The sequence below is a fragment of the Bombus pyrosoma genome, linkage group LG9 (genome assembly GCF_014825855.1).
Source record: "Bombus pyrosoma isolate SC7728 linkage group LG9, ASM1482585v1, whole genome shotgun sequence".
Taxonomy (NCBI): domain Eukaryota; kingdom Metazoa; phylum Arthropoda; class Insecta; order Hymenoptera; family Apidae; genus Bombus; species Bombus pyrosoma.
In genome coordinates this window covers 11,740,125-11,757,683 of record NC_057778.1, presented here as the reverse complement: position 1 = coordinate 11,757,683, position 17,559 = coordinate 11,740,125, and the positions used below count along the sequence as shown (strand labels likewise).

The window sequence follows — 17,559 nt, the reverse complement described above, 5'->3', positions numbered from 1 at the left end:
CAACCTCAAGTCAAAGACATTTCTCAAGTTAATTAATTCTAATTAATCCTATTCTAAATAGGAAAGATTCTATTTTTTTTTTTTTCAATTTTATATGGTAATTTGGTAAACAGTAATATCTCCATAAAAGTACGTGCACACTATACTTTTGGTTTAAATGGAAAGTTTGTAGTTACAGCTTGGAACATCTGCAGTGATACAACTCGCAGAATATCTAAAAACTTTCACTCTAAAAGTTCTACGACGTCATTTATCATTTGACATAGAAATGATAAATTAATAACGATTTTTACATATGTTTGAAACAATGAAAAAACGAAATTACATCATGTACGCGATTGGAACATACAGATAGCTTGAGGTTCGCCTTTGTTTTCTTATTGTGAATTATAATTAAAAATAGTTCTGTGCAGATAATGTAATCCGATTTTAATGTAATCAGATAATGTAATCTGGTTGGCGAACGTGTAGAGTCTGGAAAGCTGACGCTGTGTTTGATATCAAGATACGGAGATAGTTGTTTGTTTCGGCATTAAAAAGTAATGCCGTGAAAGATGCGTTAAATTAATTCAATTTTGAAACATAGAATACGCTTTTCTCTTTTCCTTTCGTCTATTTCGTATTGAAAATGAATTCAAGGCTGAACCATCTTCACGGGATAGTAAATCTTTACGGTCTCTGCATATGTTTCTATGAAGATAACGACTTATGGCTTATCGTGCCTTTCATTCCACTTTTATCGATCTGTGCGAAACGATTCGAATTATTAGCGTATATTAATTAAATTGTACCTACAGCTACTTATCGAATATTTTGCTACTGAATACACCGAATTATCGATTTTTACTTTTGTCTTATTTTATCGATCGTTTGACACCATATCGAATAAGAAGCGAAAAAAGAAATATTACAAGCCCTGGATTTTTTAACCTATACATTACTTCCAATTTTAATAGATATTAAAATAGTTAAAGCCAACGATCAATTTATTATCTGCACGATAGTTGTTTAACGAGTACCTCGTTATCGTGTTACAGGTGCACCCGAAGAGAAACTCTGGGCCAAGATACCAGGTGGTCCGCCACCTCCGGAACGACCTACAACGGCCCGGACAACTACGACAAGCGTTGGGACGACGTACAGACCATGGAGAACACGACCAACCAGGCCAAATCACTATCCAAACGACGACAGGCCTCGCCGCCCTGATCGCTACCCTCAAAAGCCGGATTACAGAACAGAGAGACCAGAGAGGCCGGAGGACAGACCTCAGAGGCCTCACAAACCTCACAAACATCACACCACCTCCACTAGTACCACTACTACCACTAGCACCAGCACTACCACTACCACTACCACCACCACTACCACCACCGTCAGGACACCGTACACGCAAAGGCCAAGGCACCGATGGACAACGCCGACACCCAAAAACGATAAACCGGATAAATGTGATACCAGCTACGATGCCATCAGCATTATTCGCAGGGAAATTTTTGTTTTCAAAGGACGAGTAAGTTGTCGAATGAAATTGGCAAATTTTCAACATCCCCAATGAACGCATGGAAATTTCATTTTTGGACGTTTGATGTATCGATAAATGTTTTATTGAGAAATTTCTCGACGATATAGAATAGAAGAGATGTACAGCGATCGAATAGAAATAAAGAAATGTAATACTAATATATTGTAATGCGTGTCTTTTGTAGTATTTATGGAGAATCGGTGACCAAGGATTATACGAGGGATATCCAGCGGAAATCACACGTTTGTTTAATCTACCTGAGAACATCGATCACGTGGATGCGGTGTACGAGAGGCCAGACAAGAAAATCGTATTCTTTATTGGCAAAAGGTACTATGTTTTCAACGCCAACAATCTCGAACCGGGTTATCCAAAACCATTAACTAAACTGGGATTGCCAGAATCATTGGAAAAAATCGACGGTGCGATGATTTGGGGACACAATGGAAGAACTTACTTCTTCAGTGGATCTGAGTATTGGAGGTATCGAACAAAAATGTTTTATCTACGGTTGATGTCAAAGTTTAAATGAAATTAGGACATATATAACATCAACACATAACTTTGAAATAAATAATATAAATAATATAAATATAATTGTTGCGGACATGAATGATATAAATCGGATTTAATTTAATGATTATGAAAATTAAATTTAACGATTGTGATATTCGTACAGGTTTGATGAATCAGTAAACCACATAGAACTCGACTATCCAAGAAATATAAGCATGTTCGCTGGTGTTGGAACCGACATCGACGCTGTTTTCCAATGGAAAGATGGTTTGTATTCGTGCAATCGATTGTGATAATAGCAACATCAAATATATGTAATCGCTATATAATAAAAATGATAAAACGTGTATATCTTTTAGGCAAAACATACTTTTTTAAGGGGAAAGGCTTTTGGGAATTCGACGATCAAAGAATGAAGGTTGCACACGAAAAGCAAAAATTATCAGCCCCGTTTTGGATGGACTGCCCTCCGGAATTGGAAACGAACGATGTGGAAAGTTATCCAAGAAAATCAAAAATCATGGCCTCGAGCAACGCATCGTCACGATCGACTTTCTTCCTCGGGATATTTTTTATAGCGTATTTTAATAAATATTTGTAAACTGTGATATTTATGTGAGGTCGTGTATAAATATTTGTGCGTATATGGATATGCGCCCCAAATTTTAACACACAAACAAACAAATACACAAACGCGCGCGTGCGCGCGCGCGCACGCACGCACACACGCACACCGTTTTCCTTATACCGAGTATATATAAAATAATTTTAATAAAGTAATTTTTAAATAATTTTAACGAAAATTTTAATAATAAACGATGACTTATCCTAATTTGTGAATTTTTTATCTTTCCAAAAGACTCTTTTCACTGCATGAACAGCTTAATTGTGAATTATAAAATATACGAAGCGAGAAGTTGTTTTTAAAAAGAAAGAAAGACCAAGGGAACCTTAAATTATGTTATCTCGTTTAACTCATATATTTAACAAAAACATGTACATGTTTATTTACTGTGTTGAACGATATGTTAACAGAACTTTTTTACAATTTTTTACATTTTATTTTGGCGAGTGAACAAACGGACGCTGTTTCATTTAATCTTCTTAAAGCAATTGTTTTAGACGTTTCGTTTGAGCAGCAAAATATCGCGACAGTGTCCTCGGGAAAGCGTAATCTTACAAGTCAATACTTGCGACTGAACTCGAATTTCACTATGAGCATAAATTATTTAAATTCCACCATAATACGCGTTGTTCTTTCGCTTTTATATCTTTTAAATTATATCTTATAAATATCTTTTCTTCGCAAGATTTTTCACATGTTATACGTATGACGATAAAGCTTCGTTGAATGTTTCACTTTAACTTCCTGATGCTAAAGGCGCAAATCCGGCGGCGAATATGGGTCCCAAGGATTAAGCAACCTCAATGTAGTTTGAACGATACTGTCTACTTCTGCCATTCCACCTATTCCTACATCGCCACACATAAGAGTTTTAGAAATGCATGTAATCTCCTTATATCCCCAAGACTTTAACAGAGCTATCTAAGAAAAGATAAGAATAATCAAGTTTAATCACACAATACCGTAGATTTATGTTTAATAAATTCTATTAAAGTGTTTCTTTCCTAACAAAGTTCTTTTCAAGTTTCCCAGGTTCTTTTTTTTTTCAAATTTTTACTATTCTATGTTAGTAAACCATAAAGACAACAAATTAAATTCAAGTAATTTCACCAAAACAGATTTTCGTTGCTTATCTTGTCTAATTTAATTAAAACACTACGAAACTTTTCCCATAACCATTAGTTTGAAGATTAATTCTATGATAAAGAATTGCCCGATCTTAAATCCAATTAACTTAAACCATAAATATGATTAAAAAAAGATATTTATGTATAATATATATACAGAATATTATATATTTAAGTACCATACTACATACCTGTGGTGCAGTAACAGGATGTTCCCACATTTTTGTATTCATGGCAGGACAAAAAACCAAAGGCTTCAGTGGATCCCATGCACGTGCGACACAAGTTAAGATATTATCGCATATGCCACTGGCTATTTTACCAAGGGTATTGGCATCTAGTGGAGCGATTAGAAATAAATCAGCCCACTTTACCAGATCAATATGTAATACAGGATCGCCTCTATCTTGCCAAGCTGCCCATTCTACAGTGTCAGATAATACTTGAATTCCTGGAGGCAGTTCTGCTTCTTTCAAGAAATGTTTGGCCTTTTCAGTGACTACTATCCTTACATCCAAATTATTCTGCCATAACTTCTCTACTAATTGTGGCAATTTAATCGTTGCAACGCTACCAGTACAACCAATTAGTATCTTTTTTCTAGAGGTGCTTGACATTTTCACAGATTTACGTTTGCTTCTTTGTCTAATGTTCTATTTAGTTCTGTTCTATCGGTTATATCAACAAACAATGTGAAATTACAACAATATTGAAAGATATATCCCTATATATTAGGCCTTCTGATGCAAAATGTCTAAATTACATTGATTAACTGAAAACTATAATTAAAAGAGATCACTATTGTATGAGATCGACAATAATTTCTCTTCCTCTTAAATGTATTATTCTCTAAATTAAATGTATTATTATTTCTAACAGTTTATTTTGAATATTTAATAATTTGCTTACAAGTCTCTTCACTGCACTGCAATCACTTTAATTTGGCTGCATATCAGAAAAAATTCTCTATTGATAATGTCGATTTATCGTATTTTCTAAAGTGAAACAAGAATGACCAGCGAGAAAGTTCACAAATACCAGTCAAGTGATAAGAGCGGTGATCTACAACGTCGCGACAATCGATTGGTAATAAATCGCTGCTGTTATGTCTCCTTGACCTCATCAGAAAAACCGAGATTAGACCAATCCTCTCGCGCCATAAGCTCATTATCCATCCGACAACCAAGGTAATCCTTTATGACATTTCGACACATTGTGTTTTCGTTCTTATTGTCGATCAAACAACGCATATATTTGATCATAAGCTTTCTGCAGACACCCTCATGATCGAGTGGAAAACTACCTTTCTCCGGAGGTATGGGTGTAAGTATCTTCTGTGAGAATGTGTACGTGGACATCACTACCGCCGGTTCACGTTCATACAAAAAAAATCGGTGGATCAATGAATACAGACAGAATTTTCGAAAACCTCTTTTAAACAAACTTATTACGAAATAAACGATAGACCAAAGCCACCATTGTAGAACATTCAATGCAACAGCGCCACTTGTGATCGTATCTTTAACTTCGTTTTATGCACTCTATATTACGTAACCACAGAAGAATATGGTGATCGCCGATGCTTATGGGAGAAATTCAGTCAAAAGTAAGCGAATTACCAACGATAAACACCGGCGATCTCCTTACTCACCCCAATAATACAACATAAACGCATTTACGCGGCAAGAAGCATAACATATAATGTATGGTATTAAACATAAATTTGCATAAATTCACATATAAGTTAAAATATTGAAATTCCACAATATTTAAAATTGTCGTTAAAAGATAATATCACCGATTCATAACAATATGTTTTGCGTATCAAGGCAGATACGCAATAAGTTACTAGACTTCGAACCAATCGTGTATGTTCCTTCCTTTTTCTCTTTTCTCACATTTCATTTCCCCCTATCTCTTTCGCTTTTCTATATACTATCTATATAGAACCATTACAGAAATAAAATATACAAATTTTTCAATGCTTACAAGACAAAAATATGTAAAATTACCCCATTAATATACAGGCGCTTAGAAAATACTTAAATACTTTACATTAAAATATTTAACCAATAAGCATAAATTGTAGCAAGTTCTAGGTATACTAATTACAGAGAGGAAATGGAGTACTCACGCTTATGGACCTGGTTATTCCCGGACTAGTGCTGCACCATGCGGCCAACTGCTGAATTTAATTGATATTAGTTTATACAAGAAATTAGGAATCTGCCCTGTTTGGTTGCACACTAGTATAAACAAGAAGGTATTGATTTCCACGCTACAAGAAGAACCTATTTAATTGTACGGTCCTACAATCCGAGATAGACAAATATAAGAATGACAAAATCGTGCAATAATGAAACTAATTGTAAGAAAGAGAAATTAATTGCTTACTATATTTCTGCACGACGACAACGATAATATAAAACACTATTAAAAATAGTACAAAATGTCAGAATATAATAATTTATTAACAAAAAACAAAAAATAAATAAATTTCTGCCGTTGAGGAAATCCCAACTGCTCTTCCCCCTCCCTCTTGATTTTTGAGACTTACGTCCTTCTTTTTTGATGTCTTCTCGGGCGCGAATCCTCCTCAACTTTAACGGAAAGCTCTCCTTCGGATGCTCCTAGATTCATTGAAGGAATTGATAGGACCTATAAAAACATAATCGCAATAGCAGTCAATTAGCTCATATTACTTGCTATATAATTCATAATTATATCATATAAATATATATTATATCATATAATATAATACAATTAGTAATTATATGTCGAATAAAAATGATAGCCCGGGTCTCACCACGTGGAGGTTGGCTGTACATGGAGACCCTCCCTGAAAACAAAATTTCAATAAAATCTCAAATTAATCGTATAACGTTACATGAGATACTATTTTGAATTTGCAACAATATTTTACAACATTTATTGTCATGACAATGTAGAATAACTGAGAGTCAAAAACAAACAAAAAATCATCTATTCTACGTTATTACTATTACATTATTACATATGCATTAACTATTACTACATAATAATTCAAAAATACCCTACCTATTCAAAAATTTAATTTCATTTAAAACCACTCTACTGTTCTATCTAATTGTAAATCACATTTAAACTATATAATCGGAGATATAAAGGTTCTGGTATTTTTATTTATATAAAAACCTACAATAAATCTAAAATAAACGGGAGAGAGGGACATCTTATGAAATAAATTTACATTTCAAAACTTTCAATACCTTCTGTGTACCTTGAGATGCCTTGTATCTCTCTCCACAGGTGCTTTTATGTGTTACACGTGTAAGGTTGCTATTATTACATAAAATATCGTACGTATTAATAAAAATACCGTTATGATATATTATTTAATTATTCATACTACTATTAGTAAATATATTTCAATTCCTGTTACTCAATACGTTCTTGTCTATACTAGAGTGGAACCAAACAGGGCAGATCTCTAATTTCATAGGTTCTTGTATATCCTAATGTCAATTAAACTCAGCACTTGGCCGCATGGTGCAGTACCTGTAGTATGAAACAACTAAAACTACGGGTGTGAGCACTCTCATTTCTTCTCTCCTAATTTCTAGCATAAATGTTTTCAAACTTGTGAGGAACAAGTTACAGTGTGTGTGTAAAATTAAAAATTTATTGTTATTACTATTAATATAGCATATTAATAATTACAAAATGGAAGAAAGTAATCCAACAAAACAACAGGATGAAGAAAATGTAAAGGAACTGACATGGAAAGATTTGGTAAGTCCAAAAATGTCTGTAATACACATCTAACCTAATCAAAACAAAAAAAGTACTCCATATGTCTTTTTATAGTCACATATACTTTAAACTTAATGTAAAAATTGAATAAATTATTTAACGTAATAATACAAAAATATATTCGTAATTATAAGAATATAACATTTAAAAATTAATATTATATTTGAAATATACTTGAATTGCGCCCTCTATGTAATTAAAATAAATATATTTGAAAATATATATAAAATTGATCTTTATCGTCATTTCATATTATTATATTCTTGCGGTATTTGAAATACATGGTTAATAATTTTTCAGTATTTAATATTCATTAACATATATCTTAAATATTTTATTCTTTTAGAAAGAATATGAATAAAATATAAATATTATGTTAATTGTTAATATTTCTAGGGGATCGTAGACACATTGTGTAAAACATGTGAAGATTTAAAATGGAAATCACCTACAAAAATTCAATGTGAAGCTATTCCGTTAACCCTTGAAGGTAAAATGAAAAGAGAAATAGACATATATAATTATATATATTATTTCATATATATATATATATATATATATATATATATATATATATATATGAAAAATAAAAGAACTAGAATTAAATTGAAGCACTTTTTGTCAAATTGAATTTAAAATTTATTAGGTAAAGATGTAATAGGATTAGCAGAAACTGGTTCTGGTAAAACTGCAGCCTTTGCTATTCCTATATTACAGGCATTGTTGGAAAATCCACAAAGATATTTTGCTTTAATTTTAACACCTACCAGAGAACTAGCCTTCCAAATATCAGAACAATTTGAAGCTTTAGGTAATGCAAATATTTCATTTTGTAGTAATTTAGAATAATGTACTCATGATTGTTATATATAATGTTATTTTATTCTAGGGTCAAGTATTGGAGTAAAATGTGCAGTAATAGTAGGTGGAATGGACATGATGTCTCAGGCATTGTTATTGGCAAAAAAGCCACATATTTTAATTGCCACTCCAGGTAGATTAGTTGATCACTTGGAAAACACAAAAGGTTTTAATCTACGTTCTTTAAAATTCTTGGTAAGTAACAGTAATAGTTTTATTATATACACGTGATAAAAAATTAATGCACCTATTGTTCCAATCTTTTAAAAGGTTATGGATGAGGCAGATCGAATTTTGAATATGGATTTTGAAGTTGAAGTAGATAAAATTTTAAGGGTAATTCCTCGAGAAAGAAGAACATTGTTGTTTTCTGCAACAATGACTAAAAAGGTTCAGAAATTACAGAGAGCATCTTTGCGAAACCCTGTTAAAGTGGAAGTTTCAACAAAGTACCAAACTGTTGAAAAATTACAACAATATTATGTTTTTATCCCAGTTAAATTCAAGGTACAAGAAAAAATAATTTTTTCATTTTTGTAGAAATTTCCTTTTTACAATAAAATTTCATGTTGCAGGATGTGTATCTTGTACATATCTTAAATGAATTAGCAGGTAACAGTTTTATGATATTTTGTGCGACTTGCAACAATACAGTTAGAACTGCTCTTCTTTTACGAAATTTGGGCTTTACTGCTGTTCCTTTACATGGACAAATGTCACAGAATAAGAGAATAGCCGCTCTTACTAAATTCAAGGCGAAAAATCGATCTATACTTATTTCCACAGATGTTGCTAGCAGGTAGATATATGATATTCAGCTTATTTAATTTATTTTCTTCGTGATATATGTTTCTTCTTATAGGGGTCTCGATATTCCTCATGTAGATATTGTAATAAATTTCGACATACCTACACATAGTAAAGATTATATACATAGAGTTGGACGTACTGCACGTGCTGGTCGTTCTGGTCGTTCCATTACATTTGTAACACAGTATGACGTAGAATTGTATCAAAGAATAGAGCAATTGATATCAAAACAATTACCATTATATCCGACTGAAGAAGAAGAAGTAATGGTGCTTCAAGAAAGAGTAGCTGAAGCACAACGTATTGTAAAAATGGTACAATCAGTTATTTACTATTTGATTATTGCAACAATATTAATAATAACAACAACGATAATGATAGTAATGATTACAAATACTATCGTATTTTAGGAAATGAAAGATATCGAGGACAGTAAAAAATTAGGTAAACGAAAGAAGCGTCAAGATGACAATGAGGATGATGATACAGAACAATCTATGGGAGTCAGAAAAAGGATAAAAGGCAAAAATAAAGGAAGGGGCAAAAAGGGTTAAACGGTCTAACTACCTTATCAAGTACATTTACTTTTCCTTAATAAATAATAGAAATGCAAGATAGTATTTGTTTTTATTGGCATTGTTATTTGTTTGTTTTTATAAATCATACCACCATTCCCCTCTTATGTATTTCATGTATCTCTATTTCAAACTCATAGTTTGTATTAAGATCCTTAAGTAACTGTTAATTTACAAAACCACACTTACTCCCTTTTGCGACATTCGAGTATTTATCTGCATTAAAACGGCGAAAATGGATTCCTTTGATGATTACCGCTGTGTAAATTTATTACCGTAAAACTAATGAATCTGACCAAGCAGTTGTAAACTACTATTCAGAGATCGTAAAATAAGGGAAAATTTTTAATATTTAAGAAACTATTGTTCTATCGTAATAATTTTCTTGCATTGAGCAAAGATCTTTATCTGGATGAGAATAGTGTAAATTACATTGTTCAAAATCACAATAATTTAAAATTTGCTGCATTATTTGCTGATATTAATGAAAGGATACTACGGAACAATCGCCAAGATGTATATCCAATTCAATTTTCTACTTGTACATTTTTGTCTAAATTAAAATGGAATTCTGTTTCTCAAAAAATGCAAGACAAAGATTAAAAGTATTTGATATATTGAAAAAATAATAAAAATCTCATAACAAATGCAAAAATATTATACACTGCACTCAATTATAAAATTTGTTAGATTTTTCTCTCAAATCTCTATAAAAAATCATAAATTAACATTGTACATGTTTTCATTGTATAAAATATCCAGGAACAATAACGCTCCACTTTACCTTTATAATAATAATGCAACATTTAAAAGCTACAGTATCATTTAATTGTATAAAGTAGCAACAAATCCTTATTCTTTATCTTTTGCATTTTATCTTTTTCTACATATTGGAAACTGCAAAACGATTTTCATCAAAGGTGCACCGAAGAATAATATAATGCTGCAGAAAGTTAAATGCTTGATGTTGTAACTTGTATCTACTTAGTTTTCACTGTAAAGTATGCTAATTAAAATGCTGTAATATAAACTGCAATTCTTATAGACCTAACTTCCGTTAATGTACCGTTAACAAGCATGACACCTTCGATATATGTTAAAATATTGAACACCATTAAAGGGTCATTGAAATTGGATGGTGTACAACTATGTTGCAGAATGTTTGCAAAACATGTTAGGAATAAACCTAAAACACATTACAACTTATAAATCAACATTTACTACAACACATTGGTTTCTCAAGAAATACGATTATTCGATACGATTTTATCGAATAGTCCCTTTAATGTAAGTTAAAAAAAAAAAAAAAAACAAATAGAACACCATAGGCAGATACTATCATGCAAATATAGTGGTCGTCACAATTTCCATTCATAACAAGAGTATCTGCTTAGAATATATCTATCCTTTGTTCAATAAGTTTAATCATCATCCTAAAGCTAGATCGATCAGGTGAGAAATCTCAACTTTTGTTTTTTATTACTAACGAATGCAATATGTCTAATCTCGTTGTCGAAGGCTTTTGTAATGATGAATAACACGTATGCAGGCAATTGCTTCAAAGATTGAAACAAAAGCTTTGTCTTTGTCTGAAATTATTTATTTCAAATGTCGATACTGTCTTGCATCATTTAACAATTAAACGTTAAAGATTAAAGGTACAAGGAAATATACATATATGTACATGTGTTTCAAATTAGTGAGAATCTTTTTCTTTTACTTTTTATCAAAGATGCTTCACCGTAACCAGTATCGACAATTTATAATAAATAAATTCGTACAGTATGGCTTTATTTCTCATTCGCTCTTATTCTCTCTCTCTCTCTCTCTCTCTCTCCCCCTATTTTATTAATTTATAAATACATATGCACAATAATTATCACGAATCGTCATTTGATAAACACAGTATGTAATATGTAAAAGTTGCTAGAATACTAATAAAATCAAAATCTCCTGAATCGACAGGGTATGCATTAGAGAAATAACTAGTAAATTAAGCTACTTCAAATACATAATAAAACCATTTTGACTTCGACGACGAGTTTCAAGATTCGTATTTAAATTGTTAGAATATATCTGTAAGTAACCTGGTCGAGGGCAGAAATCTAATGGATGGAATGTTCTGAATGCAAGGTGTCAGAGATGTGTCAGATGCCAAAAATTGAAACAACTTAAGTTTCATTTAAATGAGAAATAAAATATATTCCATAATATTATTATTCACTATTTCTACACATTCTGTACAGTAATTCACTTTAAGGGTTTTATATCTCAATATACTTTATACAAAAAGGCTACTTATAATCTAACATTAAGACATACCATAGCATGAGCGCCCTCCACCTTACCGCTAAACGGCAGATGGGCCGCACGCATGTTTGTACTGGTATTACGAGTCAGTCGCCAGCGAGTATAACTTCTTCCTCTTGTATCACACACCACACACTAAAATATTAAAAGTGTGTTTCTGGTGCTTTTCATTCATTATATCTTATAGTTACATTGTCCCCGATTAACTTACTCCTTTGTTTTATTAGATGCATTTTTGTTTTCAATTGCATGATTCATATTTTGCTTTTCTGTTTTTCAAAAAGGAATATCACAATGTCAAAATATAATGAAGTATCTTCATTGCCTGTTATGCACGAGCTTTTCTTTCGTTTTTGTTTCATTTACTTTTTTCTGAGATACTCTTTACCAATAAATAAAATTATATTTTGTGAAAATATAGAATTGTAAAAAATAAAATCTGTTTTTTCGATTGTTGATGATACCGGTACAGAAATAGTGTATTCGGAGATTCCAGAAGCAACAGGACTGTTAATTCAGATCTCTGTCCTCTAAGTACTTGTACTCAAATGTAAAACCTTCCTTTTTTCTTTGTCCCCACTTTTCATAATCGAAATAAATGTAGGTTCCCTGAAACAATTATATTTTACATAGTACCAATCTGCATAGTACGCAATAACGTATATTCAAATCTTATCATCAATTTTTAATTATCACGAGTTAATATTTTATGTTATTAACCTGTTCATACTCCTCGTTGATCACTTTGGGTTCTTCGTGCCTCTGAAACCACATCATATACTTTGTATGAAACCTCCAACTTTGTTTCTTTAGAGCTTTTGCAGCCAGGTACTGGCCTTTAGAACCTTCCATGTAGTAAAATATGAAGAACAATGTTTCCGTGGAAAGACGTTGGAAGAACTCCACAGTATCAGAATGGGGAAGTTGACTCTAACATACAATAAAGTACATATGAACAAAAGTGGAAAGAAATTAAAAATTAATTTACTATATATCTTCAAAAAATAAATAATATTAAAATCAGGATAGCCAGAGTTGACATATGAACTTGTCTCATCTCTCTACTAAGTGGTACGCAATAGCGCTCAAAAACGCATTAGTAGGTCGATTTTCTCTCGAACAATCGATATTACATTTCGTTGTTGATCAAAAAGTATCATATCTACAAATTAAATCGTATAATGTCGCGTGAGGAAAGAAGTGAACGGTACCAAATCCCAGACACTCGCACGCAAACTTCAGCTGAATTTATATAACGATACGATAGATAGTATAATGGTACCTGTTGATAATATGAAGGTGTAACACACGAATTTCTTGGTAAATATGATCGTAAACGTTCAGAATCAGATGGATCAGGCATATGGTAGTGGGCGGCCTCCATCAACTGGAACTGCAACTGGTGTTCTTTCTGAAGAGGTACTGGCCCGAGAGGCGCAACGCTAAGAATAGGAGGAATGTGTGCTTCCATGGTGACTTTGCTGTTATTATTGTTCGCCTTAGCAGTGTCAAAGATGTTTCTGTTCGACTCGGACGGCGGTATGTCCAAACCTGCTCGGACAATTACTTGTTGGGCTATAGATTTCAAAGAGGACATGCCATCAGGAAGCTTAGGGATGAGACCATTGGCAGTGGATGGCGCTGGCGAGCAGGAATTTGCGGGCAAAGGTGAAGATCTACTGCTGACTGATGACTGTGGCGAAGAAGATGGTGGGATCGGCGTTGTCATTTCAGTTTCGCTGCTGTGATTCTGATTTTGTTGATTATGCAACACGTGTGTCGTCTGTATGGGCACTGGATTACTGTGCTGCTGCGAGGTTGTTTGTGGCACATTCGAGGTAACACTAGACGCAGACGATGATGACAATAAACCATTTTCACTGCTATGAGCTGAAAATTTTAAAAGCGAGTCATAATATTATCGTTAATCGTCCTTATGATAGTCAATCATTTTTACAATATACTTACAAGATGTTTTACTAGAGGTAGAATGGATGGCTTGTGAATTAGTATGTGATGCAGCTACCGTAGCAAAATTACCAGCATTAGTTGTAGCAATGTGATTACTTGTAGAACTAGGCGAGCTATGGCTAGGTGTCATGGGAATGGTCTTGCTTGGAGTGCTGCTTGATAATAAATTCGATTTTATGGTGGCAGTGCTTCCCGTGGTTGGAATGCTCGCCTGTGAATTTAATAATGGCCTGACTGCTGTTGGTTTCACAGGCTGAAATTAAAGTATACAATAAAAATTCGTTCGCTATATCATAATTATCGATACTCGTATATATATAATGAAACATCGGTGTTGTCATCGTGATCTTACATAAGATTACATACCTTCGTTTTTTTGTCATTATCTGTAGAACTATCACTTGAGTGGTTATGCATGGTAGAACTCAATGGAGGCGACGGTATGGGTGAAGTACCAGAGTTAGTTGAGGTTGGTGTACCTCCAGTTTCGTTGCTATTATTACTATCTGTAGTTGCTGATGAGGGAATACCAACTCCAGACAGCTCAACTTCATCGAGACCAATAATATCATCATAGATATATTCATTTTCCTCAAAATCAGGTTCCTGCGAGGATTCGATATAATACTCTACATCATCTTTTATCCTCTTAATCTGTGAAACCAATTAAAAGATTAAATAATTATAAGCTTTCAAGGTATTAATATGGTCAAATAACTATATCTTTGTATTAATAAACTTACAGTGTTAACTTCAACAGACATATTGTCCAACATGCGTAACAATGTTTCCAATTTACGGATATGGTAACGATGTTTATCAAGTTTTGCTTTTAATTCATCCATCCTATCCTGCTTATCTTTATCTAACCTTTTTTTCTTTCCTGCGAGTAATGATTCTATCTCGGATTCAAATGTATCCAGCTGCATTGAAATCATCAACGCGTTTTAGTTTTAACAAAATATTTTCCAGCCTGTTTAAACATCATCGTATTTCATACCTGAAGATTTAAAGCATCTATAGAGTTTGCAAGCCAATTGCTAACTTCTTCTCGTTCTTTTTGAGCTGGATCAAGTTTTTGAGCAGCTCCTAATCCTTCTTTCGAATAAGCTTTTGTTTTTGTCTCTCTCTCCACAACTTTAAACCTTTCCATTTGCTAACGAAAATGTATAACATTTAAAGATTAACGTGTAACAATTCTTGCGATTTCAATTCTATATCAAAATATACTTACAGTTTCAATTAACTTTCTATATTCAAGAAGCGTACTTTTATCCTTAATTTCACCTGATGCAAGCCAGGTTTTAATCTGATCACGTAGCCTTTGAAGTTTTTTGATTTCTTTCTTGAGATCTGCTTCATATTTCTCCTTCTGATTGCTGTTTGTAGCATTATGAACCTTTTGCCAAATATCTTCAAATGTCTCTACACCCTCCGTTACTTTTTTAAGGCACCGATCTATTTCACCTAGAATTTAAAGAATATATTTTAGTTGAGATAATAAATAAATATACGTCACACATTGCATATATCATTTATTCGAGATATAGAAACATAGATTAAATTTTTGAAATTCACTTATTATTGCATACAAATTTGTTTACATATAAAGTAGCATAATTATTATTAAATCCCATACAAATTAGTAATTGTTGTTGGTGTGTTGCATGTAATAAAATGCATCATGTAATAACTACTTTGATAATTTGTTACATACGTATATGAAATCTAAATGATATATTTGACTACGACCAATCAAGTTATAACATTAATAAGTATGATAAAACATGACCCAAAATAACAAAAATAATTTATTTCTGACAAACAATTCTCCTAAATTATTGGTAAAAGAATTCAAAGTAAGTTATGAATTGAAAGTATAGTTTACCAGGCAATATATATACTGAAAAGCTTATATCGACAAAAGTATTACATATGTTATATCTTGTATCATTATATGTATGTGTTGTGGAAATAATATATAGATCTATTTTAAAGGTTATTCTGACATAAAGAAGCAGTATGAGACTGTCATAAATACAGTGCATGCAAGAAAAAATAACTTGCATTAAAGAAACGTATGAAAAGTTCAAGCAGAACACACCAGTCCATCATACCCTGACAACCTGTACCAACTGTCAGACACAGAAGGCTGCTTGCAAGAGTAGATAACGCGAGTTAAAAATAGGCTACTACTGATCGCAAAATACAAACGTTTAATGTGGCAGAGAATTGCAGAGCGCGAGGCAAGAGTGGAATCAAAGTTGTAGTAGTACAGACCCATAACAAAATTTCTGAATGTAAACATGCTGGAAACATTTTCTTCTCACCTTGCAACTTTCTCGTCGCAGCCATGGCTATGTAAACATGTGATACAATAATTCATGCATAGTCTGGACGTAATGGAAAATATACGGAACAATTTTACGGAACAAATAGTCGCTGAACTATTATTCCCTGTATGATATGAGAGGCTCGGCCACAAGATGGCTTCCGTTTTCAAATGACAACGTCCGACCGTCCGTGAACGAGGTGCGTTGGTACTAGTTCCGTTTTTCCGTCAATCTTTTTAATCTTGATAGTGTAGGATATGCGCTACGTTTCGTCGAAAATCGACAGCACATAAAAATACACAAAAAGTGATAGCATCAACAAATGATATATATGAAATACTGAATAAATGAGATGGTATATTATGCATCGGCGCATTCACACATTCTACCTAAAGCACATACTTAACTTGTTCGCGTTCATAAACCAATTGAAATTTGGTTAAACCTTTCGATGCGTTCACAATAATTATAATGATTTGGAATCCGGTTACTTTGCACTTTTATATTTACCAAAAGAAAACAATAAACTCGAATCTCGAAACTCGAAATGTTGTTTTACTTACATGTCATTCGATTTATAGGTATAGATGCCTCAACTGCTAATATTAGAAAAGGTCGTAGATATTCAACAATATATTGATAAATTACTCGAAAGTAACAATAAAAGAATAAAATTTATTCTATTCGATTAAGAATTTTGTACAACATTTATGTATATACTCTCTTTATATACAATTAACAACTTTTCAATATCATGCTTCGTAAAGTATTAAAATAAAGTTAATAATATTCATAGATTACAATGATGTTCATTTTAAATAAGATGTATTTGAAATAATATTTTCTTAAATAAATTTTACTAATAATGATATGTGATATATGTATATGGATATTAAACCTTTTATTTTCAAATAATATAATATATAAGATCAGATAACATATCAAATAATTATAACATGTATAATTATGATATATTTTTAATCGTATTAATTAGAAATGAACGCATGTATGGTTATTTTCACATAATATAAGAGATTATAAAATAATATTATCATAATATTAACTTAATATCATTGCTTTTAATGTATAAAAAATATGTCAAAATACAATTAAA

At 32.2% G+C, this 17,559-nt stretch overlaps 5 protein-coding genes across 7 annotated transcripts in view; 2 read left to right on the top strand and 3 right to left on the bottom strand.

Moving 5' to 3' along the window:
* Positions 1–2,843, top strand: part of LOC122570960 (matrix metalloproteinase-2) — a 106,911-nt gene extending 104,068 nt beyond the window's left edge. For 2 of the 3 annotated variants that reach the window (XM_043734026.1, XM_043734028.1), the window contains exons 9-12: positions 1,038–1,513; positions 1,710–2,008; positions 2,205–2,308; positions 2,401–2,839. In XM_043734026.1, coding sequence (XP_043589961.1) covers positions 1,038–1,513; positions 1,710–2,008; positions 2,205–2,308; positions 2,401–2,642 — 1,121 coding nt within the window. In that variant the 3' untranslated portion in view covers positions 2,643–2,839. Of the gene's footprint in view, positions 1–1,037; positions 1,514–1,709; positions 2,009–2,204; positions 2,309–2,400 lie in introns of all 3 variants that reach the window. The other variant, XM_043734029.1, reaches the window with a different exon arrangement.
* A 154-nt stretch (positions 2,844–2,997) lies between these two features.
* On the bottom strand, positions 2,998–4,415 carry LOC122570962 (phosphopantothenoylcysteine decarboxylase). The gene is made up of 2 exons (XM_043734031.1): positions 3,985–4,415; positions 2,998–3,587 (listed from the first exon to the last, which is right to left on the bottom strand). Exons 1-2 carry the CDS (start codon positions 4,408–4,410, stop codon positions 3,417–3,419), a joined length of 597 nt encoding a protein of 198 aa, XP_043589966.1. The 5' UTR covers positions 4,411–4,415; the 3' UTR covers positions 2,998–3,416.
* A 473-nt stretch (positions 4,416–4,888) lies between these two features.
* Positions 4,889–5,892, bottom strand: LOC122570965 (cytochrome c oxidase assembly protein COX19). The gene has a single exon (XM_043734034.1). It carries the CDS (start codon positions 5,149–5,151, stop codon positions 4,897–4,899), a length of 255 nt encoding a protein of 84 aa, XP_043589969.1. The 5' UTR covers positions 5,152–5,892; the 3' UTR covers positions 4,889–4,896.
* Positions 5,893–7,118: 1,226 nt separating this feature from the next.
* Positions 7,119–9,869, top strand: LOC122570961 (probable ATP-dependent RNA helicase DDX47). Its single transcript, XM_043734030.1, has 8 exons — positions 7,119–7,564; positions 7,982–8,075; positions 8,232–8,396; positions 8,475–8,641; positions 8,717–8,953; positions 9,022–9,245; positions 9,309–9,570; positions 9,667–9,869. Exons 1-8 carry the CDS (start codon positions 7,496–7,498, stop codon positions 9,808–9,810), a joined length of 1,362 nt encoding a protein of 453 aa, XP_043589965.1. The 5' UTR covers positions 7,119–7,495; the 3' UTR covers positions 9,811–9,869.
* A 2,138-nt stretch (positions 9,870–12,007) lies between these two features.
* LOC122570957 (CCR4-NOT transcription complex subunit 3) lies at positions 12,008–17,065 on the bottom strand. Its single transcript, XM_043734023.1, has 9 exons — positions 16,443–17,065; positions 15,347–15,579; positions 15,113–15,268; positions 14,856–15,035; positions 14,479–14,766; positions 14,110–14,365; positions 13,424–14,031; positions 12,862–13,071; positions 12,008–12,750 (listed from the first exon to the last, which is right to left on the bottom strand). The coding sequence occupies exons 1-9, from the start codon at positions 16,465–16,467 to the stop codon at positions 12,652–12,654; spliced, it is 2,055 nt and encodes a 684-aa protein (XP_043589958.1). The 5' UTR covers positions 16,468–17,065; the 3' UTR covers positions 12,008–12,651.
* Between the last annotated feature and the right edge of the window lie 494 nt (positions 17,066–17,559).

What these genes read in the sequence shown, in the direction of transcription:
- LOC122570962 (XM_043734031.1), bottom strand. Translation starts at nt 4,410, where the DNA reads ATGTCAAGCACCTCTAGAAAAAAGATACTAATTGGTTGTACTGGTAGC. An exon ending in ATCCTGTTACTGCACCACAG is followed by an intron (nt 3,588 to 3,984) that starts GTATGTAGTATG and finishes ATCTTTTCTTAG; the next exon opens with ATAGCTCTGTTAAAGTCTTG.
- LOC122570965 (XM_043734034.1), bottom strand. Translation starts at nt 5,151, where the DNA reads ATGTCCACGTACACATTCTCACAGAAGATACTTACACCCATACCTCCG.
- LOC122570961 (XM_043734030.1), top strand. Translation starts at nt 7,496, where the DNA reads ATGGAAGAAAGTAATCCAACAAAACAACAGGATGAAGAAAATGTAAAG. An exon ending in AGAACAATTTGAAGCTTTAG is followed by an intron (nt 8,397 to 8,474) that starts GTAATGCAAATA and finishes ATTTTATTCTAG; the next exon opens with GGTCAAGTATTGGAGTAAAA. An exon ending in CACAACGTATTGTAAAAATG is followed by an intron (nt 9,571 to 9,666) that starts GTACAATCAGTT and finishes ATCGTATTTTAG; the next exon opens with GAAATGAAAGATATCGAGGA.
- LOC122570957 (XM_043734023.1), bottom strand. Translation starts at nt 16,467, where the DNA reads ATGGCTGCGACGAGAAAGTTGCAAG. An exon ending in ATAATGACAAAAAAACGAAG is followed by an intron (nt 14,366 to 14,478) that starts GTATGTAATCTT and finishes CTTTAATTTCAG; the next exon opens with CCTGTGAAACCAACAGCAGT. An exon ending in TACCTCTAGTAAAACATCTT is followed by an intron (nt 14,032 to 14,109) that starts GTAAGTATATTG and finishes TAAAATTTTCAG; the next exon opens with CTCATAGCAGTGAAAATGGT.